We start from the raw sequence: 25895 nt of genomic DNA, 5'->3' as shown, positions 1-25895 counted from the left end.
TGATTTTACCCTGCCTCCGTGTCAGGCTGGGCAAGTTGCCTTTCCTTGTCTAGGCCTTAGTTCATTCTCTCGTATAATGGGGTGGTGGCTGGAGTATCAGAGAGGCCAGGTAGCTAAATAGGAGAACGGAGTAGCCCCCAGTGCTCCCACCTGGAGAGCAGGATCCAGGGGCAGGAGCAAGGCTGAGGAAGTCTGGCAATTCATGAGGCAGGGAGAGCAGTGGCTGTCCTGACCCACTCCCGTGCCAGCACCCCAAGGGCAGCACCCCAAGCTACGGCTGTCCTGACCCACTTCTGTGCCAGCACCCCAAGGGCTTCTGAGCTCTGATGGGCTGGATTCTCCCATCCCAAATTAATTCCAAGTTCATCTTGATTTTGTGCAAAGCAGCACGGGAACATGCCCTCCTCTACATATCCCCCAGGCCGTCTCTGCAGAGCTGTCCAGTGGCCTATGTGACAGCCTAGAGACAGCATGTGCCACGGATGGTTTGTAAAGGAGAGTGAGTAAGGGCTGCACCACATCCATAGTTCTGACTTTTTTAGGGTTGTGAAGCATTTTACATCTCCCGTGGAAGGCCTAGGTAGGCCCTTCCTAAGACAAATGTACAGGTTAAGATTTTTGCATCTACTTTCAAAGGGTTTCGGCTCCCCTCCCCCTTCCCCAACAGAACCAACGTCATCCATGGACTGAATTGTTGGTTATTCCCAAGATCTCAAGCTGAGCACTCTGGAGACATTACATGGGAGTGACTTGGTTCAAAAGGGCTCTCTTGCAGAGGCCACTGGCCTCCCCTCCAGCTAGAAGCCCGCATGGACGGGTCCCTGGCCATGATGCAGGCTGGGCATTCACCGTCAGGTCTTCTGAGTTAGCCTTCTGGCCCAAGAGCAAGCGGAGGGAATCTGCAGGAGAGGAACTATGGAACTGATGCTCCGAAGTGGAGGCTGAGCTGTAGCCTTTCTGCATTCCAGCCCCACCAAGCTCAGTAAGCAATTGGCCACCCTTGCAGGCCCGCTAAGCACCCAGACTGGAGGTGAAGCAAACAAAGGATTGGTTCAGGTTGGGCCAAGATGGCACAAGGCAAATTGGTCTGCTACCCGTCCCACCCTTGAGGCATCTTGCTAGCCGTGGCAGGGTGTACTCTGCCAACCTGGGTGGCTGGCTGCCATTTCCACCTCTGTGATGCACCCCAGCTCCAGTGGGTTAGATTTGGAGAAACGTGCAGGGGTGAGACCGTGGTCTTCCATGGGTCTCCTTGAGGGAGTACGGACAGGAGAGCGGTGTTATGGGGTCTCGCCTGCCCCGTGCTCCCCAGCTCAGGATACCCTGGCCTGGAGGAATGGAGAACAGAGCTACTAGCTTCTCCTGAAGAGAATGTAGGAAAAACATGTGGAGGTCGCACAGCAATGTTAACAAGAGCTCGGGCCATCCTGCCCCCTGGCTCAAGTGTGCAAGGAGTCTCTAGGCCTCTAAGTACAGGATGGACACCATATACGCTCAGTGGAGTCTGGCCAGGGCAGAGAAACCTTCTCTCCTGGAGCCCCTGGCTCTCACCAGGGCCTGGAACAGGACCGCAGGAAGGTGCAAGGCTTGTCTTGGAGGAAAACACTTGGGGCCCTTGGCCTAGAACAATTCTTTTATTCAAAAACTGCTGGTGTGTGAATTTCCTCCTTCCTTCAGCCAGGCCAGCAAACCATCCCTGTCAGGAGCTGGCACACCTCCACAGGGTGGGTGCTGTGTAGTAGGGGGGTGCCCAGCTGGGGGGCAGCTGGGAGGGGTGCCAGTGGAGACACCTACCAGAAAGCTGGTGCTGTATCATAAACAGCGGACGGTTGCGGAGAGGTGAGGGTGGGTAAGTCAAGACCAGAATCCCCAGAAGGGCCTGGATACCAGCCTGGCAGAGGATGGAGAGAAGGCCTCTTGCCCTGGTTCATGCTGCCTCCTGTTGGCTGCTGCCGCTGCTACATTCTCCCTTCAAATTCTAGCTACAGGGTCCCTATCCCATGGACACTCAAGGTCTGAGAGCCCTGTTGCCCAGGGAGTCAGAATTCTGGCACCTCTGCATGGGATACCGTTCAGTGTGGGGATACATGGAACATCCAGGCAGAGTTTTCCCACCTCATGATCCATTCACTCACTGAGATTTCCTCAGTGAAATCTCCACTAGCTCATCTCCAGTTATGGCAAATTCTTGCTCTGGAGGCAGGTCTGTGGGGAGTGGGGTGAGTCTAACTATCCCTACTATCTCACATGGGTGAGGGCCCTTGGCTTCCCTGGCCGGGCCCACTGGGGTATGCTTGGCATAATGCGCCACATACCCTCCCAAAGCCCCTGTGGCCCAGCCTTCAAATCTGTCAGCCTTGGGTTGGTCAGATCAGCCATGTGCCTTCAGATGAATGTGGTGGCAGGTCACACACTCCTGTGAAGGTGAGATCCTTGGAGTGAGGGGCTTGTGTCCCACAGGACTTCTGTGGTCCCAACAATGAGGCCTGTCCCTTTGACACACCAGCCAGGTAGATTTCCAGGGTCTTGAGTAGCCGCCTTGGGCTCTTCTTGGCCAACACTTCCAAGTCTGGAACAGAGGATTGGAGAACAAAAGGCTTGAAGGGGCTTTGGACTGCATACCAGTCCAGGCCCAGCAGTTCTAGGGAGCACCCCAACCCAGACTCTGTGGAAAGAAGGGTGAAGGTGTCTTCTAAGGTAGAGAGCTCACCAGAGAAGGAAGATGAACCAGATAAAGCCACAGCAACCACACATTCTACATTGACCAGAACAATCTCAACTTTGAATGGTCAGTCCAACTGTTGGACCCAGTTTTTGATTCAGAAAACATGGCCACCAAAGCTCTGAGGCCAGTAAAGAGAGGTAGCAGAGAAAGGAGAACTAGCAGACGCCAGAGGGTGGGCTGATGGAGACTCTGAGAATCTGGAGCTTGAGGAAGTAGGAGTAGGGGGTTTGGAGGAAGGGAATTGCAGCCTAAATGAGTCTAGCAACCACCTTAGTGTCCCTGAACCTGGGAACACTAGTTCAGGCCTCCCCAGAAGAGCACACCTTTGAGGACAAATCCAGAGTCAGCAATGGTCTTCTGCTGTGTCCTCCAGACGTGTGCGAGGCGGAGGAAGGTGGCGGCATAGAAGCTATTCACCACTGGGATCACCTTTTGCTGCCGGTTACACTCCCTACAGCACAAGGGGGGTGGTGCACTCAGAAGGGAACAAAGGCTGACAGCTGGGTGCCTCTGCCAGCCCAATTCCCCCAGGGAGCCATGCCCCAGGCAGCCTTCACCTCCGAGGCAGGGTTGTGAGACAGGTGCACGGGCTCCCCGGGGAGCTGCAGGTCTCTGGAGAGAGTTGCGAGAATAGGGCAGGGGTGGGAGGGAACCAGGCTCTGCTGGGTCAGCTAGCCTGCAGCCGGGTGTGAACAGTGTGGGGACTCACCTGGAGAGGCACTCCTCCCTTAATGCCTGGATTGCGATGCGGGTGATATTCACAGACATCAAACAGAAGGGGAATTGCTGGAATGGAGCAGGCACAGGGTCAGTGGCAGCCCAGGCTCTGGCCCTCTGGGGCCCGTCATCCACAACTCAGCAGGGCTGCTGGCAGCAGTGGCTGCCACGGCCCAGAGGCAGCAGCTGACATCTGATGCTTATACTTTTTTTTTTTTAAAGATTTTATTTATTTATTCATGAGAGACACGGAGAGAGAGAGGTAGAGACACAGGCAGAGGGAGAAGTAGACTCCATGCGGGGAGCCCGATGTGGGACTCGATCCCGGGTCTCCAGGATCACACCCCGGGCTGCAGGTGGCGTCAAACTGCTGCGCCACCAGGGCTGCCCTGCTTATACTTGATTTTTGTAATAATCCTGCCTTTTCACAGATGAGGAAGCTGGGACTCAGTGACCTGAAATGATCTTCCTGAGGCACTGGAACCAGGATTCCAACTAAGGATAATTCACCTGTGTGCCAGCAGGCATAATCTGTGTGCTAGCTCTCCAGCCTCTTCACCTCCCGACCCACAGGTTCTCCTTGTTCTTCATTCACCAGACCCACCACGGTGCTGCCCAAGGACTACACCACCCCCTGGGGTCAGATTGAACACAGGAGGGATGAGGCTCAGTTATCTAACCGTACAGTCTCCTACAATCTCTTCTCTTTTCTAGGCTTCTTATTTATTTTTATTTTTATTTGTTAGTCTTCTTCTTTGACTGCTCATAAGCACTTGATTCAAAAGTAGAGACAGCAAAGGTAGAAAGTAGGTAGAAAGTCAGCCTGACTTGCTGGCACACCCCGTTTGTCAATAACAGGCCTGAGAACTAGCTGTGCAGATCACAGAGGGGACAGCATGGGGTTCGGCAGGGCTGCTTCAACTAGGAGGGGCCTCAGAATCCCCTGTGGGGTCTACCTTAATGCTTTATTTTTGGAGAGGCAAGCTCCTTTACTTTTTTTTTTTTTTTTAAAGTAGGCTCCATGCCCAGTGTGGAGCCCAATTCAGGGCTCGAACTCACCACCCTGAGATCAAGACCGGAGCTGAGACCAACAGTCAGATGCTAAACCAACCGAGCCACCCAGGTGCCCCATCCTTCCTATTCTTTAATAACAAAAAAACTAAGAAAATGAAAACGGGTTTTTTTCCCCCAGGGTATTTCCATATATTACATGTTAGTTTCCCAAGCACATACCCAAGCACAGTCACCGAGAGGGACACACAGATCAGTGCACTCATTAGTTTAGAACAAGAGCCAAAGTCTGTTTATCTCACATGCTTCCCCTAGGAAGAAAAAGCTATTACGTTATGATGCTGAACTACGCTGTCCAGTATGATAGCAAGTAGCCGCATAGAACTATTGAAGTTTAAATTTATTAAAAAGTAAACAACACTAGGGTACCTGGGTGGCTCAGTTAGTTAAGCATCTGCCTTTGGCTTAGGTCATGATTCTGAGGTCCTGGGATGAAGTCCATTGTCAGGCTCAGTGGAGAGTCTGCTTCTCTCTCTCTCTTTGTCCCTTCCCTACCTACCTCCAGTTGTGCTCCCTCTCTTAAATAAATAAATAAATAAATAAATAAATAAATAAATAAATAAATAAATAAATATTAAACAAAATTAAAAATTCAATTCCAAGTTGAAAAAAATCTCAAGTCCTTAGTCCTATTAGCCATATTTCAAGTGCTCAATAGCCACATGTACTTAGTAGCTACTGTACTGAACAGGACTGATATATTACATTGTCTTCATTGCAAAGTTCTGTCTGACAGCACTGAACCATCCAGGGTCTTCTGGCTCCACAACGATTTTTTTCCTGGTCTTCCGTGACATCTGGGTTCCAGATCTTGGCCCGGCCACCTACTGGGTTTGTATCCTTAGGACGGCTACCTGAACTCTATGAGACTTAGCTTTCCTGTTTCTTGAAACCAAAAAGGAAGTATCTTTGAGTGCTGTGCAGGGAAGAGTTAACGCACAGGCCTGAGACTGCTGTCCTTAGAAATGTCTGCTTGCAAGGGTGGCCTTTCGCTGGTAGCTGGGAACCTGGATTTTGAGAGGATTCCTACCATTTCATCAGAATGACTCATGTGCCTAAGCTGTTTGTACAAACAATATGGTTTATGCTGAATACCTCTGCTTTTTCTCTGTGATTCTAGAATTTTGGTATGTGCTACACAGATGGTGTCTGCACGGCTGGCCCCCATAAAAACCTTGGGGACGGAATCTCTCTATAGCAAGCTCCCCTGGTTGGCAACATTTCCCATGCTGCACAATTCCATGCTAGGGGAATTAAGTGTGCTCTGTGTGACTCTACTGGGAGAGGACTCTTGGAAGGAAGCCTATTCCTGATTTCCTATGGATTTGTCCCATCCACTCCTTCCCTTTGCTGGTTTTGCTTTTGCTGGACTAAATCATAGCTTTGAGTATGACTATAGGCCAAATCCCATGAGTCCTCCCAGTGAATCATCAACCTGGGGGTGGTCCTGGGGACCCTGACACAAGTGCCATGCTGGGTGGAGGCAAGTCACTAGCATCATAAACACTCTACAAGTGAGGTTTTATTACCTACAGTCCACATTTTCTCTTATCTCAGGACCCACTCACAGAGTAACTGTCAGAAATCATTTAGATCGCAAATGCAAGATACTAAGGCCAGTGCTGGCCCAAGGAGGTGCTTACAACTGTTACCATCATTATTCTTGCCTCAACATGAGTGGCTGAGGTCAGCAGCAACACATTTACACCTTCACGGTCTGCCTACCTACCACTTATCCCTTGTATAAGATTGCCCCCTCTGTTGCCTTTTTTCAGTCTAAAAATAAATATGGGAACAAGAATATGGTAGCGACATAATTAACAGAGGATCTAAACCTAGCGTTTGCTCGTTCTCGGGCACATCTTTACCAAGCCCACTTACTAAAAAGCAGTGAAAAACTGGAATTCAGATTTACATGTCTCCTTTTCTTCAGCAGGTCCCTTGGCCCTGAAAAGTGTTGCGGGGAACTGAAATACCCTCTGGAGGTTGTGTTTAGGGAACTGACCAAGGGACAGCAGAGGACACCAGACCCGGACAGTTCTGACTTTCCATTTTTCATTTTTCTTCATCCCTCACATTCAGGCTTAACCATCTTTGAACTCTGAAGCAAGGAAGACTGGATCCTCTTTCATAGTGGTTGCTGACCTTTCCCCCGCCCCTCTTTGGAGGTTCAACCCAGTGGAGGGGGCGGGGGTATCTGCATCCCCTCAGGGGACTCTGAAGTCGGTTGCTGGCTGACAACCACTGCTGTGAGGAGCCCACTGCGAGGCCAGCTGTCAGAACGTGGGTCCCAGGCCTAGCTACTCACTAGCTGTATAACTCTGACCCTCACATAACTTTGCTGGAAAACAGATTTAAAGGATCATTGCTGCTTTATGTCTTTGCCAGCCTGCCACGTTGGTGGAATGAAACAATGGATGGAAACTGCACAGAAGGCTATAGAAGTGTGAATATGAGTAAGGTGCTTCCTCGCCTGCCAGCAAGGAGCCTGATGTGTCCTGCACCTGTGTCTGTGTTACGACACCACTTCTCAGCATGGCATAGGCTAAGCACTTCCCCATTGCTGGCATTTGTGGCAGTCTGCTCTGGCAATCATATTTTTTGGCTTTCAGCTACCACAGGGGCCTAGAACTTTTAGTTCTCCCCTTAGGAGAGAACAGGACTGGTTGCTGGCAGGGCTGTATCCCCCAGCTGCTACTCTGACGTCAGACAAGCCTCCTGGAAAATGGTGCTTTCAAGATTCATAAGGGCTTGAGGTCAAGTTTGCTTTAAAATCTTGGAATTGCTTATAGTTCAAGGAACTATAAAATAAATCTGGAAGGGATCTTAGAGTTGTTTAGGCCAAGTCCTTATTTCATGTAAGAGCAAACTAAGGCCCAGAGAGGGTAAGTGACTTGTCTCAAATTATAGCTCTATAATAATACTGCACATGGAACTTACATCTAGCTTCCTGATGCCTGTGCCAACCCTCTTACTTTATTAGGTTAAGCTGCTATTCCATCTTATTGTCCAACATGCATGTTGTGAAGTAAATATAAATCCCCAGTAAATCCCACAGAGGCCAGCAGGTGAAGGGATGAGAAACAGACTGGTCAAAGTAGTCAGTCTGGGTCTCTGCCCATCAGGTTCCCAGGTTCTCTCATCCTGCTGCTCCCTATGTCTGGGATGCTCCTTGATGTCTGAATGGCCTACTCCCTCCCCTCATTCAAGCCTGTCCTTGAAAACAAATGAGGAATTCTGAGTTGGTAATAACCCTCTACCCTGGCTTCCATATTTCTGTAGGAAACTCTTATTAGAGAGCCTTCATAAATCACAAGAAGGGAGACACTGAGGTCAGAGATGACCTATAGGAAATACCGGTTAGCTGTGGGATCTTCGACAAGTCATTTTCCTTCTCTAGGCCTCTATCTAAAATAGAGGGGCTGGGGACACCTCGGGGGCTCAGTTGGGGAAGCGTCTGATTTCAGCTCAGATCACGATCTCAGGGTCCTGGGGTGCCAACCCAAAACCCCTAGTGGGCTCTGGTTCAGCAGGTGGTCTGCTTCCCCCATTCCCTTTGTTCCTCCCCCACCCCATTCATGCCCATGCTCATGCTCTCCCTCTCTCTCTCAAATAAATAAATAAAATCTCAAAAAAAAAAAAAAAAAAAAAAAAGAAAGAAAAGAAAAGAAAATGAGGGGCTGGATTGTTGAGGTACTCCTCAACTTCTGGGAGTCTGTTATAATGAAGCAGTGCTGCTGCAAGAGACTGCATCATTGCAGAGGCTAACAGGTACAGTTCTCAAACCTAACCCAGACATCTCTGCATCGTGAAGACCACAGAATATGCCCACATTCTCAACTTGTGGGGACCCAATACATCTTAAGACCAGATGCTCATGAAGTCCTATTCTTGCCTCCTCCAGTGTTTTCTGGAATAGATAGGTGAAGTAAATCCTTAAGATTTATTTATTTTTCTTATTTTTAAATTTTTATTTTTATTATTTTTATTTATTATTTATTTATTTTTATTTATGATAGTCACAGAGAGAGAGAGAGAGAGAGGCAGAGACATAGGCAGAGGGAGAAGCAGGCTTCATGCACCGGAAGCCCGACGTGGGATTCGATCCTGGGTCTCCAGAATCGCGCCCTGGGCCAAAGGCAGGCGCTAAACCGCTGCGCCACCCAGGGATCCCCTTATTTTTAAAATTTTAAAAAAAGATTTTACTTATTTTAGAGAGACAGCATAAGCAGGGGGAGGAGTAGAGGGAGAGAGAGAAGTAGGCTCTGTGCTAGCCCAGAGCCTAATGCAGGGCTTGATCTCATGACCCTGAGATCGTGACCTGAACTGAAACCAAAAGTCAGATGATTAACCGACTGAGCCACTTAGGTGCCCCAAGCCTTAAGATTTAATGGGTGCTTTACCCATTTTTTACCCAAAAAGATACAGAGATACTGAGTAGACTTTAGAAATGAAAAAGTGCCTCAGTGGCAGGATCTGTATGACTATTTGTTTTGTATTCCATTAGTTTTAGATTAAAAAAGAGATCTACCTAAGGTACACACACATACACACACACACAAATAAATAAAAAGTTAAAATAAGGCAACTACCTTACTAATGGTTGTGTCGTGTGTGTGCTGTATTTTTACTACTGGAAATCAAAAATTACTTTCATAACTGACACTCACCAAAAGACTAATGCATTTGGCACTTCACATCGTTTATCTCCAATGTAGAATAATTCTGCTGGGTTTAAATTATTTTCCCATGTTACAAAGAAAGAAATGGACATTCTGAGAACTACATAACATGGCCTACGACACCATTACTGCAACAGTTTGTTTTGGGAACTCAGGCCTGACCAGCTCCAGCCCTCTCAGGTAAAATGACCTGATTAAAATGCTACAGATGTAACCTGCAGCCACTTATTCTTGGGCCCCTCTGCCTTAGGCAGTATCTAGGCACACCACCTTCCTGTTGTGTGTGAGGTGCTGCTGGGGCCAGGGCTGGCAAGCCAGGTCTGGCACCATGACAGACCTCTCCTATTAGAGCTGGGAGTGAGTGAAATCAAAAGTCCTTATCATAGCTTACCAGGCCCTCTGTCACCTGCTCCCTGTAAGCTGTAGGACCTCCCTTCCGACTGCTCTGCTGTGCTCCTTCGGTTCCAGCAGGTTCCCTCCTACCCCTTCATGTGCCAGATGCACTCCTTCCTCAGGACCTTTGCTTTAGCTGCTTCCTCATGTGGAATGCTCTCCCCCAGGTGCCAACTGGGCCAACATCTTTACCTCCTTCAAGGTCTGGTTTAACACACTCTCGCATGAGAACGCCCCATAAAATACTTCCCATATTCTCCTAACCTTATACCCTACTTGTTTTTTCTCCTTAGCACTTACCACTTTTGAACTCTATAATTTATGTGTTAGCCTCACTGCCTTGTCTTCTCTGCTAGAAGGATCTTTGCGGGGCAGCTGGGTGGCTCAGTGGTTTGGTGCCACCTTCAGTCCAGGGCCTGATCCTGGAGACCCAGGATCAAGTCCCACATTGGGCTTCCTACATGGAGCCTGCTTCTGCCTTTCTCTCTTTCTCTCTCTCTCTCTCTCTCTCTCTCTCTCATGAATAAATGAATAAAAAAAAAAAATAGAAGGGTCTTTCCTTTGTTCACTGATATATCCTCAAGCACTAAGCACAATAACTAGCATAGGGAATAATGAATAGAAATTTGTTTAGTGGATGAATTCCAGGTCCAATACATGTGGCATAGGTGAATGGCAGGAAACAGGGCAGATGTATTTTTCTAAAATGGTGGGACTACCAACTTTTACTACCTGGGAAAACCATTAAACCCAACCCCAGAAAAGGCCTGGACAGACCGAGGGCTACAGAAGCCAATTCTGGCCTGTCAGTAATACCATGGGTCATTTTTGACCCTCATAGGCACGTAAAAGCTAACTCTCCTTGAGGGTTAGGAGAACTCACTAGTACTGTTCAAGGGATATCCTCAGGGGGGACAGTGAGTTGACACATCAACATCACATCTGTGCCTACTGCTTTTGTACACATCTCATTTAATTTTCCTAATTGTTCAGCTGAACAGTCCATGATTTCCATTCTACAGATGAAAAAACCAGGGCTCTGAGGAGTTGAAGCACTTGCTTGAGACCCAGGCTAACGAGTAGTAGAGCTCAGATTCCAGTGCAGGTCAGGCTAGCGGAGGAAGCCTGGTCCTGGTTTGCCTCAGTTGTCCTGAGAGCCCTGAGCAACTAGAGACAGCCCCCTGTGAGGCCCTCCTGGTTTCTCAGGAGCACCCTGCACCCACCGTGGTTCCACAGCCCTCTCCTCTGGCTTTCCAGCAAAACCTCACCTGGATATGGTGACGAGACAGGCGGAAAATTTCCTGGGCCATCAGCAAGGTCTTTGAGTCCATCACCAGGTACAGCAGGTGCAGGAGGGCAAGGAAGCCTGCTCCCCTCAGGTCTGTGGCTGGATTTGCTCCTGTAACCGAAATGAGGAACTGGAGAGTGAGCAATGCCAGAGTTATAGGCAGAATAATGGCCCCTCCAAAGACATCCTTGTCCTAATTCTTAGAACCTATGAGTATATTTTGTTGCATAGCAAGGGGAAATTAAGATCATAGGTAGAGGGGCACCTGGGTGGTTCAGTTGTTCAGTGTCTGCCTTTGGTTCAGGTCATGATTCTCCAGGGTCTTGGGATTGAGCCCTGCATGCTGAGCAGGGAGCTGGCTTCTCCTTTTTCCTGTACCCCTCTACCCTGCTCATGCTCTCTCTTGTTATCTCTCTCAAATAAATAAAAATCTTAAAAAAAAATCATAGGTAGAATTAAGGTTGTCAATCAGCAGATAGAGAGATCATCCTGGATTCCCTGGGTGGCCCCAATATCATCAGAAGAGTCCTTAAAAGTGAGAGGAGGCAGACACACAGAATCAGAGAAGGAGACAACAGAACCAGGCTCAGGGAGATGCTATGTTCCTGGCTTTGGAGGAGGAGGAGTGGAGGCAGCCTCTAGAAAGTAGAAAAGGCTAGGAAATGGAGTCTTTCCTAGAGTCTCCAAAAAGGAATGCAGCCCTGCTGCTACACTGATCTTACTCCAGTGAGACCTGTGTCAGACTCCTGAGGCACAGAGCTATATGATAATAAGTTTGTGTTGTGTGGTGCCTGGCTGACTCAGTCTAGAAGCACATGTGATGCTTGATCTCGGGGTTATGAGTTTGAGTTCCATGTTGGGCGCAGAGATTACCTGAATAAATAAGTTAACTTTAATAAGTTTGTGTTGTTTCAAGCTATGCCAAATTTGTGCTAATTTGTTGCAGCAACAATAGAAAACTATTAGAGCAGTTATCATAAAAATACCTTTGATAAATAGTTTGAAAAAAATGAAAAAATAGAACATCAGTAAAGAAATATCAGATTTAAGGAACAAAATAAAAAACTTAACAACTGAAAAATATAAATAAAATTAAAAACTCACTCGATGGGCTCAACAGCAGGACAGAAACAACAGAGGAAAGAATCAGTGAAATTGAAGATGGAACAACAAAAATCATCCAATCTGTTGAACATCAGAGAGAAAACAAAACAAAACAAAACGAACAGAGCCTTAGGGATCTAGGAGTTACAGTACAGAGATCCAAAGAATTGAATACAGCTTCTCACCTGTGGAACAGCACAGATCTAGCATCTGTGTCATCAGAGTCCCACAGAGAAGAACAAGTATGGGGCTGAGAAAAGTACATGAAGTATTCACTCATATGTGGAATTTAAGAAACAAACCAAATGGACAAAGGGGAAAAAAACAGACAAACCAAAAAACAGATTCTTAGCTATAGAGAACAGATGGTTACCAGAGGAGAGGCGGGATGGGTGGATGGGGAATAGGTAAAGAGCTAAGAGTACACTTATCCTGATGAGCAATAGGAGATGTATGGGATTACTGAATCACTACATAACCATGTGACACTAATTTAACATTGTATGCTAACTACACTGGAATTAAGGAAAAAAAGTTAATAGAAGAACAGCTGAAAATGGACCATAGTTGGCAAAAGATCTAAACCTACAGATTCAAGAAGCTAAGCAAACCCAACAGGATAAGCCCAAAGAAATCCACACTAAGACATAGCACAGTCAAACTAAAAGGATCTGAAAAGCAGAGATGGAGAAACAACTCATTGCCTTTCAGGGAGAAAGAAGTCAACTGGCAGTAACTTTCTCACAGAAGCTAGAAGCAAGTAGCAGTGCTGCAGGGAAAGAATGGTCAACCTGGAATTCTCTGTTCAGAGAAACGACCCTTGACGAGTGGAGGGGAGATCAAGACATTCTCAGAGCAAAACTAAAAGAATTAATCACCAGTAGAACTACTTCAAAAAACAGTTAAAGGAAGTTCTTGAAAATGAAAGGATATGATAAAAGAAGACATCTCAGAGTATCAAAAAAAGAAAACAGATCAAAGGAAAGAGAAAGCATGTGGGTAAATGCTTTGCTCTTCCTTTTTTTAAATTTTTTTTTTAATTTTTTTAATTTTTATTTATTTATGATAGGCACACAGTGAGAGAGAGAGGCAGAGACATAGGCAGAGGGAGAAGCAGGCTCCATGCACCGGGAGCCCGATGTGGGATTCGATCCCGGGTCTCCAGGATCGCGCCCTGGGCCAAAGGCAGGCACTAAACCGCTGCGCCACCCAGGGATCCCTGCTTTGCTCTTCCTCTTGAGTTTTTAAAATTGGTGGATGAAATAAAAATCATAATCTTGACATGATTTTCATTGCATATGGAACAAATATTTAAGATAATTATATTACAGATGGGGGGGGAATGAAGGGACTTAAAACATGCTGTCAATACAAATGGACTAATTAATCAATCACAGGTACATGAAATTTCCTTTCTAAATGAGGACATTTTCCTATTCCATATAAATGTAACTTGATATGATTTTGAAAAAAGAGTAGCATAATCCCAAAACAGCTGAAATGACTTTGTTTCACTCAAAAAATAAAATAGCATAAAGTAAAATTTTCATCTGTATTAAAAGGAATGAGGAAAAAGAAAAAGCCAGATTCCAAATCCTATCACTCTGATGCTTTCCATCTCCCTTAGAGTAAATGCCCTACAACTGCCTATAAGGCCACAAGGGACCTTTCCACTTCAGCTACACTCCTTGCTATTTCTCAAGCACAGTAAAGATGCTCACCTTAGGGCCTTTGCATTTCCTGTACCCTCTTCCCCTGGATGTCCTGCCTTGGGGGTGCTGGCATGACAGGAAGAGGACTATCTGTGCTCTTCCTCTAGTCCTGGATTCAGATGTCAAGGAAGGAAGATGAACCATTCCTCTTACCCTGAAAGCCCAGATCTTCCCAGTGGTCTCCATAGAGGGCACAGTCAAACTTGGAGCCAGTCAGCTTCTTATAGATGGTCTGAAGGACTCGGCCATGCATTGGGTCTTGGCTGTCCAGGCCACCTGTTCAAAAACACAACCCCAACTCTGTCAGATTGTCCGTTTCCCTGAGTGGGTGGGGGGGGCACTGTGAGTTTCTTAGAGAATGGTTCAGAAAGGATAGATCTGGACTGTACTCAAGAGACTGTGTTACACTTCCACACTTTCACCCCACAGCTCCCGCTCTCCCCACCAACACAGTACATGCAAGACCTCTGGCTTAGCCTCAGCAACGGGTGGGCAAACAGTGCTCTTTGCTTGACCACATATGCAGCACCTGCCTCATGGCAGCACCTGTGCACTCACACTGAGCAATGGTCAGGACCAAGTCCCTTTCTTCACGGAGGCCCTGGTGGAGCTTCGGAGGCCCGAAGAGGCAGTGCCGGAGGGCAGCGAGCCCAGTCCTTCGAATAGTTGGTCGGATTCTTTTCTGGGGAGGAAGTTGCAGGCAATGGGCGGAGGGCTGAGTTCACCTGCTTTAATAAACTTACCATCAGGACCAGTAAAGGGACTGTTCTAGTAGAAAGAAGAAGCTCCCCAAACTAACTGGCTGGTCTCTGGGCCAGGGAAAGGGGGTAAAAACCCTGAAGCACCTGCTCAATCTCTAGAGACAGGCTCTTCTGGCTCCCAGGATTCTTCTAAGTAGAAAACAGATGTCACCAAGGATGGGCATTATTAGCCTGTTGTTGGCATTTGCTCCTTTGGGCTTCTCCAGAGCCACCTATTCCATTGACTGCCAAGGAGGCTAGAGATGGCTGGCGTAGGGACCCCCACTTTGGTCTGACAAAAGCCAGGCCAGGTTTCCCAGCAGGGCTGCTTTACCTTTTGTAGGTCCGTCTCTCTCTGCAAAGGACATAAATTATAGAGCCTAGCAGTCCTCTTAACTTCCAGGATGAGAGAGCTAATGGACAGGGGAGTTTAGTGGGGACTTTTTTGGAGCTGGATACTTGATGGGTTGCTGGACCATTCTGTCCATACCACAACCAGTACCTCCTAAACCAGGTCCTGCTGACTTAATTGCACAAGGGCCACCGCTGCAGGTCTTAGAATATTCTGATTTTGGGACCCTCTGGCTCTTTGGGTCCTATAAGCCAACTTGATTTTTACCTTTTCAGCCTCTCTTGAACCAGGTTTTAGGTTGAAGATCTGAAATCATAATCCTCTAAAACTATTCCTCGTCACTCAAGATGCCCCAGAGAGCCTGCCAGCTTTTATTCTCCTCAACGTTTCGTCTTTTTTTCAACTTTACAATTCCCCAATAACTTCTGGTTCCCTGAAGGAATGGATGATTTTCCTATAATGGCCATGTATTACTCAGCTTTCTAGACAGAATACCTTGCTTCTCTAAGGAACTATCTAGCACTGGATTCCAAACCTCCTCATCCCTAGGAGGGAAAAGGAGGGAGCAGCAACATAGCCCTCTGTGTGACAGGACCACAAGAGCTCTGGGGGCACAGTCCCCAAAGGCCATTGGGGTCCTGCATGAAGCATGAGTCCTTGGCTACCCCTGATTCTGTGCTCCAAGATTTCTTAGGTGAGGTAGGGTCCTCAGCTGGAAGCTTCTACCTTGCTTGCCCAGTGCCCTAACCTGGTGGGATAGAAACCTGGCTCTTAGGACCCCAAACCTCCCTACTTTCATACCTTGAAGGAAGAGAGGTCCACAGTCTGGAAATGCTGCAGGGCCTCACTGAAGGAGATAAGCTGCCCAGGCTGGTCTGTGCTGGCCTGGCTCCCTGTGGCAAAAGGGAGGACACCCTCAGGTTCATAATGGTGGTCATCCTGTCAGCAAACATTTATTCAGGGCCTTCTGGCTGTTGCTCTAAGCCAAACCCGGCTTTCAGTTGCAGACATCAGGTATCTACAACTAAAACCAATCCTCCAACCAACTAAAACCTTCAGGGGGCTGGCATTATCTGCTGGACTGGTCCCCCCTTTAGACGGGGCTGTTCAGAGGCTTGCTAGGCCCACCTCAGGAGTGAGTAGGGACAGATCTGCTGGGCAGGGGCGGGGGGAGGGCCCATTCCACTCTTCTGTGAGGAAGCAAGTCACTGCCTGGAGTAGGTACCCACACAGGAGCATACCAAGGTGTTTACGCGCTTTTCCTAACTTTCACTTCGCCCTTTCTCACATCCTGCATACGAATGACCCCCTCTCCATCAGTTAGCAATGTTGGGGATGACTGACACAGCCCACCATAATGACTTTCCACGTGCTCAAGGAGAGCTCGAGCTAGATATGGGTCTGAGTTCTACCTTCCTATAGCTCCACCCAAACACGTTAGAAAAGGAAGTGAGAGAGATAATTTTTACCCAGTCCTCAGAGCCTTTCAGCAGATGGCTTCAGAGCTTCCAACAGATGGGCCCCTATCTCCAGAGACTTCTCTGTATAGTGAACAACCTGCCCACCCTTGGATAGGGAACCTGGCTGCCTGCCTCCATCCTTCGACCCAACCTCATCACCCTACAGAGGCTGACCCTGGCTCAAGTCCTCCCTGTCTTTTCTCGGGTCTGAGTAGATGGCAGCCTTTTCCCCATGGCATTCATTCCCATTTCCCCCAGAGGTAGAATGTCATCATCTTTGGCTTTGGAAAGGTATTTTATTCTATGTCAGGGAGCTAAAATGAGAACTCTCAGGAATTGTTTCCTAATCCCATGGTCACAGAAACGTTACTCGCATACGTGCACGGTGTTTTTATTAGCAGCCGGGCTGTGTGGAGTCAGCGCCATCCTTGTGGTTACCTGTCTCTGCCTGGATGTTGTCCACAGCTTCCCATTCTTCCTGGGCTCTGAGCACCTCTGTACTCACAACTGCAATAGTGAGAAAAGGAGAGCCTCTGAGAACTACATACATCTGGGTTGCCATTGCAGCCCCACACTTGTCTGCCCACCTTGGGTCCCACTGCCCTCAGATACCTGCTCCACACGGCTGCCAGTGATTATTCGGAAAGGCAGATCTGATGTCATCCCCTGCTCTAAACTCTCCAGGGATTCTCTATAACTCTCCAGACAAATCCAAACACAGGCAGCCCGGTAGCTCAGCAGTTTAGCGTGGCCTTCAGCCCAGGGTGTGATCCTGTAGATCTGCTGGGATTGAGTCCCACAACAGGCTCCCCGCATGGAGCCTGCTTCTCCCTCTGCCTGTGTCTCTGCCTCTCCTTCTGTGTCTCTCATGAATAAATAAATAAAATCTTTAAAAAAAAAAAAAACCCAAAACCCAAACTCTCCAGCACAACCTCTAGTTACTTTCCCAGTTTGGATCTTTCTTATGTTTGTAGCTGTGCCCTACGGCACCCAGACTCCCTGAACTAACTCAGCAGCCCCCCTTCTGTGCCTTTGCTCACACTGCTCTCTCCCGCAGTCACCTCAGGTACCCTTACTTTCAGTCAGAACCCTTTGTGCTGTCATTCCTTCTCATCTGTCAGTGACCTCAGCCATCATCCCTCCCCCAGATGTCTTCCCTGACTTCCTTAGGTCTGCAGTGGGAGCCCCTGACACCCAGGCTCATCAGTGTTGTAAGCATCTCTCCTACCATGTTGGAAGCTATAGAGGGACGGGGTTCTCCAGAACCTGACGAGGTGCCTGCCACAGGGTAGATGTTCAACACATTTCTGCTGGATGAATGAAAGCACCAGAAAAGGGGGAAAGCAGGAGAGAAAAAGCAGCAAGATGGGTTCTCTAGAGCCACCACACAGCCCTTTCTCCAAACCACAGCTGTCACTGGCTAGCTCTGTGACACTCCTGTTGCTGGCTTTTCCCGTTTGCTAGAGAGGAGATCAGACATCATGAAAAAAACAGGGAGACTTCAGTCTAAGACCCCAAATCGTGACCCCTAGTCTCCAGCCCCAGTAGTGAGAGAGCAGCTCTCTGGGCCATGCAGTCTTGACTGAGGCTATTACAGGGCAATAAACTGTTTTGAAAGTATACTTGGAAATCCAATCCAATCCAATCCTACCATAAACTCAAAAGACTAACAGAAACTGAAGGCAGAGAAAGTTGCTGGGAAGCCATAGAGGGCTGTTGCTGAGAGCACACTCCAGAGTCAAATGCTGGCAAGCACTTCCTATCTGCGTTCCCCAGCTGCACTCCCGTGAGCAAGGTACATAACCCTGTGTCATCACTTACATAACTGCTGGAAGATGATGTAACTCTTCAGCTTCTGGGGATGGGGTGAGGGGAAGCGAGGAGCAGGTACATGACCCTCAGTACGTGTTAGGTAGTGGCATAGACACAGTTCTGGGTTTGGGTCCAGCAGAGCACTGGGTAATGGCAGGAGGTGAAATGGGTCTGGACTTCTGGGAAATTCAATCTTGCCAGCTCCAGTCTGGGGTGGACCGAGACCCGAGCCTCAGGGTTCAAACTAGATAACTTTACCAGGATACAGACTGCTTGACTTTAGATGGTGAAGAAAATAAAACTTCCTTCCAGTGTGCTTTTCATCTCCCTGGGAGATGAAAAGGAGGGAGAAAGCAGCTGAATAAAGAGAAGAGTGGAACAGCAGCAGGGAGACTGCTCATTATGGCCCTGAGGAGGGCTGCATCACCCCTCACCCTCACTGACGCCTGGCTTCACGGACTCTTCACCCTGCAGGTCCTCATTTTAAGCTACTTGGTCAAACTTTTCTTTTCCTTTCTTTTTTTTTTTTAAGATTTTATTTCAGAGAGAGAGTGCACGAGCAGGGGAGGGGCAGAGGGAGAGAGAGAGAAGCATACTGCCTGCTGAGTGTGGAGGCTGTTATAGGGTTCAATCCCAGGAAACAGAGATTATGACCTGAGCTGAAGTCAGATGCTTAGCCAAATGAGCCATCCAGAAGCCCCTCTTTCCTTTTTTTAAATATTTGTTTATTTATTAGACAGATGGAATGAGAGCATAAGCAGGGGGTAGAGTGGGGGGTGGGGAGTGGCAGGGAGGAGAGGGAGAGAGAATCTCAAGCAGACTTCCTGCTGAGCATGGAGCTGGATGCAGGGCTTCATCTTATGACCTTGAAATCAAGGCCTGAGCTGAAATCAAGAGTCAGCCACTTAACTGACTGAGCCACCCAGGCACCCTTTAACCTTTCACCTACAAACACCTTGGCTGAAGGCTGGGAGCTGGGAGCAGAAACCTCATCAGCATCTAGGAATATGCTGTGACTATAGGTTAGTCAACAGAAGTACAAGGTCTTAACTAGCAGTTGTATTCTGGTACCTAAAAACTAGAGACAAATGCCCAAGGCATAGCAAGAGCACTTCTTCCCTTCCCTCTTGGAACCAGGGAGACTCATCTGAAGATGATCCCGACATAAATACTAATTTCCCCCAACAGAAAAAAGTGGAGGCAAAACAAATCTTCAGGATAGCAAATGCAGCTCACATTAGCACAGTTCTTTACTTTTCTTCCTTTTTCAACTGTCTCCTTTATTTGGCCTCTCTTCTACTTATCTATAGAAAAAACAGCATTACTGAGTTAGTAAGCCTGCCTGTCTATCCACCTACCTACCTACCTCTCTCTATATACATATTTATTTTATTTTTTAAATATTTATTTATTTGAGGGGAGAGAGGCAAGGAGAGAGGGTAAGATAGTCTTAAGCAGACTCCATGCAGAGCACAGGGCCCAATGTGTGTCAGATCTCACAACCCTGAGATCACAACCTGGGCAGAGGGACCCCTGGGTGGCACAGCGGTTTAGCGCCTGCCTTTGGCCCAGGGCGCGATCCTGGAGACCCGGGATCGAATCCCACGTCGGGCTCCCGATGCATGGAGCCTGCTTCTCCCTCTGCCTGTGTCTCTGCCTCTCTCTCTCTCTCTCTGTGACTATCATAAATAAAAAAAACCAACCTGGGCAGAAACTAAGAGCCCAATATTCAACTCACCACACCACCCAGAAAACCTATTTATTGTTTTTTTTTAAATTTTATTTATTTATTTGAGTGACAGAAAGAGAGAGAGAGAGAGAGAGAGAGAGAGAGAGAGAAAGAGAGCTAGCTCAGGCAGCAGGGAGGGGCAGAGGGAAAAGGAGAAGTAAATTCCCCATGGAGCACAGAGCCCATCACAGGGCTTGATCCCAGGACCCTGAGATCATGACCTGAGCCAAAGGCAGATGTGTAACCAAATGAGCCACCCAAGTACTCCTCTTTTCTTTTTTAAAGATTTATTTATTTACTTGAGAGAGAGAGAGGAGATAGCATGAGCAGGGGGAGAACAGGGAGAGGGAGAGAGGGAATCTCAAGCACACTCCCTGCTGAGCACAGAGCTCAATGTGGGGCTCAATCCCAGGACCCTGAGATCATGATCTCAGCCAAAGGCAGACACTTAACTGACTGAGTCACGTAGGTGTCTGTTTCAAAGATTTTATTTTTTTAAAGATTTTATTTATTTATTCATGGAGACACAAAGAGAGAGAGAGGCAGAGACACAGGCTGAGGGAGAAGCAGGCTCTACTCAGGGAGCCTGATGTGGGACTCGATCCTGGGACTCCAGGATCACGCCCCGGGCCAAAGGCAGGTGCTAAACTGCTGAGCCACCCAGGGATCCCAAGATTTTATTTTTTTAAAAAGTAATCTCGGGATGCCTGGGTGGCTCAGTGGTTGGGCACCTGCCTCGGGCTTGGGTCATGATCCCAGGATCCAGGATCAAGTCCCACATCGGGCTCCTTGCATGGAGCCTGCATCTCCCTCTGCCTATGTCTCTGTCTCTCATAAATAAATAAATAAATCTTTAAAAAAATAATAATCTCTACACCTAACATGGGGCTTGAACTCACAACCCCAAATCAAGAGTTGTATGCTCCACCAACTGAGCCAGCCAGGTGCCTCACAAGCCCATCCATTTAAATGAGCTGAGAGAAACGTGGAAGAAAACTCTAATTGTTTAATATAATTAAAAATATGTGGCATAGGGACATCTGGGTGGCTCAGTGGGTTAAGCATCTCACTTTGGCTCAGGTGATGATCTCAGGTGGTGATACTGAGCCCTGCATGGGCTCAGCAAGCACTCATCTTGGAGTCTGCTTGAGATTCTCTTCCTCTCCCTCTGCCCCTCACCCCTGCATGCTCACTTGCTTGCGCTCTCTCTCTCTGTCTCTCAAATAAATAAATAAATCTTAAAAAAAAATATCTGACACATAAATGCTAGCTGTACTGAAATAAAATATTTTGGCATTTAAGGCAAAATCTCTAAAAAATGTTAGGTTTGGAAAAAAAAATAATAAATGTTAGGTTTGCCCCCACACAGCAAAGATCAAATTCTATTAGAAGTAACTTCATAGGTCCCCAAATTATTTCTCTACATTAGAATATTTTTACAAAAAAAAAAAGAATATTTTTACCAAGCCCCATATTTGTGGAGATTACATTTTCAGTTTGCAGAATTTAAAGATAACAATACATAGCAATGAGCACTCACTACAGATTACAGTCTGTGTGCTAAACACTTTATCTTAGCTCATTTAATTCTTACACAATTCCCATCGCACAGGTTCTGACATATTTTCTGTTTTATAGATGAAGTAAGTAAGTGTTAGAAGGCCAAGAAACTTGCTCAAGTTAGTGGGTCAGAGAGGCAGGACTTAAAAACCAGAGATATGGGACTCTAGAACTGGTGCTTCTCACCTGTGAAGTGGGCCTTTCTGTGTTATAAATCAGCAAGTGAAATGAGCTTTATATACAGTATATGAAAGAATCATGTAGAGCAGATAAAATAGGATACTTTTTCAAAGCCTTTTCCCATACACTGTCTCATTTCATTGTTATAGTATGCCTTTGAGGATAGAGAAGGCATTGATATCTCCACCGTAGACACAGAGATATGATTTGCCCAAGGGCACATAATAAACAAGTGTCTCACAGGACTAGATTAGGATTCGAGTCTTTTGACTTCTAATCCACTGTTGATTCTAATTTTCCTTGAAGAATGATAAATTTGTAAAATTCTATAGGATAAGTGGTGAGAGAAATTCAAATGATGAAAAGGAGACCATGGGGAGCTCTGACTTGGGTCCCACCCCAACTCCAAGGGCTCTGAAGAGGACCTTACCACCTGGCTCCCATCCTTTTACTTCTGCTGTCAGGGCCTGGAGGATGCCATGGTTCTTCAACTCTGAGATCTGTAGGGGCAGGCGACCTTCAGCGTGAGGGCAAATCCATACCCTCCCATCCACACAAACATGCCCCACCCACTGTACAGAATGTTCTTGGAACTGGTCAGAAGGATGGGTTGACTAAAACCAGTGTTAAAGACAGGCACATTGAAAACTCCAACTCTGATGTACAAGTTGGGTGACACGGGGAAAAGTATATGCTCTCCCTGAAGAATAAATAAAAATTCACACAACTCAATTAAGACTGTGGTGTGGTGTGCCTTCGGTATTCCCACTGCACTTTATATTCTGCTTCGTTACCGCAATTATCTTACTAGCTGGAGGTTGTTTTGCAAGTTTGTGACCCCCAACTCCACCCCTAAGTGTGAGCTCCTAGAGGCAGGGTCAGTGCCATCCTGAGTCCTTGGTTCTTGGTACCACAGAGCAGCATGCAACGAAAGCTTGCATTGGCAGGAGGTACTGGGGTGTGGGTGATACATACAGGAATTCCTCTGAAAGCCCGAAGAGCACTGTTGTCCTTGTCATATGGTGGAGGACACCCAGCACACACACTTTCAACCTATAAGACAAAGCAGGGTCAGCTTCTTGGGCACAGATCAGTCCTCAGCTTAAATGTCACTCCTTTTCCTTTTCCCAAAGCCACACACACACAAAAACATGAAATCTCAAGAACTCAACTATAAGGAATACTGTGAGTGAAAACTTGTTTAATCTAGTCATAAGGAAAACTGCAAAAAGCTTAGTTAATGTTATCTCATATTTCTTGGCTCTGTGAACGGTCTCAGGAGCTGAGTCAGTAAAGTTTAGTGAGGCAGTTTCCTTACTTTTGGCCTTTCTTTTCAGCTAAACCCTTGCCCATTATGCTTTTAAAAACCACTTGACCAACTTTAAAAAAACAAACAAAACAAAACAAAAAACACCTGATCAACTTCACAACTTAGATTATCAATACAGAACTAACTTTCCTAAGATGTTGAAAAAAAAATCCTAGAAGTCAGGAAAAGAAACTCAACCCAGTAGAAAAACAGGCATGTATGGATTTGGACAGCTGACAGAAGAGGAAACATGCACTGCTCAGAAACAAATAAAAAATGCTCAACCTTACTTATAGTAAGAGACATGTCAAATAAAACGACTCTGAGATAATAGTCTTTACTTATTATATGAGCAAATATCAAGAAGTGTGCTAACATGCTGTGTTGGCTAGAAAACCAAGTGTTGTAACACACTGAAATGTAAACTGTTCCCATCTCTACAACTTGACAATATCTGATAAAATTATATATCCTTTGCCCATTTTGGGCCTGCAATTACATTCTAGGAATTTATCCAATTTATCATTTGTGGTAGGACTGCTGTCATAGCAGCAAAAGGCTAAAAAAAACCCTGAATGCCCGCTAATGGACTAATTACACAAAAGCATATTAACTCAATGAGCTTCAACATAGCCATAAAGAATAAGAAAGTGTTTTTTTTAAAGATATTTTATTTATTTATTTGAGAGATAGAGATAGTGACAGTACAAGACAGGAGGGGAGGGAGAAGCAGCCTTCTCACTTAGTAGGGAGCCCAACGTGGGGCTCAACTTGAGCTGAAGGCAGATGCTTAACCAACTGAGTCACCCAGGTGCCCCAAGAAAGTGTTTTATGGACAATATGGAATAATCCATATGATATATTAAGTGGAAAAAGCAAAGGGCAGAGTATATACACTATTTCACCACTTACATACAGGGAGCCCGATGTGGGACTCAATCCCAGGACCCCAGGATCACACCCTGAGCTGAAGACAGACACTCAACCACTGAGCCACCCAGGCACCCCAAATAAAAATCTTCTAAAAAAAGAAAAGGAGATAAACTACTAGCAAAGGCAACTGACTCAGAGGTGAATCAATAGAAACTTCTCCTAATAGAACAAAAGCATTATAAGCAGGGTTTTCTCAAAACATTTTAAAGTTCCACATTCTCTTGATGTATCCTCTGTGTTATTACTAATAATAATATATCTCAAACACCTTCCTTCTCACATAGAAGTGCTTGCTTACCTGTCCATCTCTTAATTCTCTCTCATTATGGAAAGAGCAAGAGTTTTCATTCATGACTCAAGGTCATTTATTCAAGTGAGCTTCATCCTTGGGTTCAGAAAGGAGTTTAATATGTTCTGAGATTAGAAGTATGGGGAGAGCCAGAGGTCCGATTGCTCTACCTTTGCCTTCTTCCTTGGCAGTCATTCAGGCTAAGAGTAAGTAAACAGTCCCTATGTGCCATCACCAGGGTGTGTCGGAGGTTTCTGAGTACTAAATGGAATCCCTGAGGTCTCTGAAGTCTCAGCCCTGTAAAAAAAACAAAACAAAACAAAAAAAAAAACAAAAAACAAAACAAAACAAAAAACAACACACACAGACACACATTACAAATGAAAATTAGTTTCATCATTCAGTTAAGCCTCTGTTAAGAAAAACTGACTTTAAAAATCTTTAAGTAGGGGCACCTTGGTGGCTCAGTAGGTTGAGCATCCAGATCTTGATTTCAGCTCAGGTCATGATCTCAGGTTCCTGAGATGGAGCCCCCAGTCAAGTAGGGCTCCGTGTTCTGCTTATCTCCTTCCCTCTACCCCTCCCCCTGCTCACGTGCTCTATCTAAAAATAAATAAATAAATCGTGAAAATAAATAAAAATCTTTAAGCAGCTGTAAATTTATTCTGAATAAATCAGCTGCTTTAGTCAAATGCCTAACTCTTACTACCCATGCCACTGGATGTAAAGAAGGGGAATCATCTTTGGGTTGGATTCTCAATATCCAGAAGACAGTGGCACCACTGTTAAGTGGTGAGATCTGGTTCTGACAATGAAGTCACTGGGATCTGGGGGCAGCTTATCAAAGGTATGAAGCTAATGGGCGGCATCCTGATGGGTGGTCTTAGCTGAAGTGCTCAGGCTTTGCTTAGGCATCAGACACAGACTGGGTCTGGGCTTATAATACTAGGCCTGGTTCCTAGGATGATAGAAAATAAAAAATGCAACACATTGCTTAGCCTTCCTCACAGTGAACACCAATATTGCACACGTTGCAGCTGTTTAGCCAGTTTGGCTAACTCTAAGACAGTCATCAATATGAGGCTACTTTGGGAGGAGGGCTGGACAAGTCCCTAACTTATCATGTACATCATGGATACCTGTTATAACGAGTCTGGATCATAAGCAGGTAAATAGCCCATACACAACTGACCATCATGTTTCACAGACTTGGGTAACTTAGGGAGGAGAGTGGCCTATCTTTGGAGTTAGGCTACAACGGTGGGAACATGATCTGGATTCCTTAAGAACTGGCTGCCAGTAACAAACTGGAATCTTTGTCAGGTGGCAGGATGCAGTGATTCCTAGCACCCAGAATGGGAATATTTCCTGGCTATTGGGCTGGACATTTGGGTCACTGTAATTTAGTGGGGAGGACGGTGCTCCTTGGTCATGGTACCTCAGGAACAAGCTCTCTCTCACTGTGTCCTCTGGAGCCTCAGCATCTGGTTCCCTTTTCTTTCCTTCCTCCTTGACCTTCATAACAAAACATTCACACATCAGCCAACCTTGGGAAGGTGACAATAGGTAGGTATGGCGCCAGTGATCTCAGGAAGCCTCTTCTGTTTCTGCGTATAAAATAAATCAAGCAGTGTAGTAGCATGACCAGCTTTACACACCTGCTAGTGCCTCAGTTCCTGGCACTACTGGAGCTCTGGGGACTTCAACAGGAACACTTCCTATCTGTATCAGAGAAAGAAAAGAGCAAAAAACTCATCAAATAAGCCAGTAATGGAAGTTATAAAGTCACTTCCCCCATTAGGCAAGTTCCTTGTAGTCGGGCCCAAAGAAATGGCCTTC

At 46.5% G+C, this 25895-nt stretch overlaps 1 protein-coding gene across 1 annotated transcript; it reads right to left on the bottom strand.

The window, feature by feature from the left end:
* Nucleotides 1–1619: 1619 nt before the first annotated feature.
* Nucleotides 1620–25780, bottom strand: ELMOD3 (ELMO domain containing 3). The gene is made up of 12 exons (XM_041754251.1): nucleotides 25715–25780; nucleotides 24066–24353; nucleotides 22501–22578; nucleotides 21956–22025; nucleotides 16683–16751; nucleotides 15586–15677; nucleotides 14251–14374; nucleotides 13846–13968; nucleotides 10857–10987; nucleotides 3435–3511; nucleotides 3049–3176; nucleotides 1620–2569 (listed from the first exon to the last, which is right to left on the bottom strand). Exons 2-12 carry the CDS (start codon nucleotides 24117–24119, stop codon nucleotides 2367–2369), a joined length of 1149 nt encoding a protein of 382 aa, XP_041610185.1. The 5' UTR covers nucleotides 24120–24353; nucleotides 25715–25780; the 3' UTR covers nucleotides 1620–2366.
* Between the last annotated feature and the right edge of the window lie 115 nt (nucleotides 25781–25895).

Source organism: Vulpes lagopus, chromosome 5 (genome assembly GCF_018345385.1).
Source record: "Vulpes lagopus strain Blue_001 chromosome 5, ASM1834538v1, whole genome shotgun sequence".
In the NCBI taxonomy this organism is placed as follows: domain Eukaryota; kingdom Metazoa; phylum Chordata; class Mammalia; order Carnivora; family Canidae; genus Vulpes; species Vulpes lagopus.
Note: the sequence above shows the minus strand (reverse complement) of the source record. Positions and strands in the feature narration are given on the sequence as shown.

Coding starts and splice junctions, on each gene's coding strand:
- ELMOD3 (XM_041754251.1), bottom strand. CDS start 24,119: ATGAATGAAAACTCTTGCTCTTTCCATAATGAGAGAGAATTAAGAGAT. Junction 3,177..3,434: donor AGGGAGGAGTGCCTCTCCAG/GTGAGTCCCCAC, acceptor CTTGTGCTGTAG/GGAGTGTAACCGGCAGCAAA. Junction 2,570..3,048: donor CTCTGGATTTGTCCTCAAAG/GTGTGCTCTTCT, acceptor CCTCTGTTCCAG/ACTTGGAAGTGTTGGCCAAG.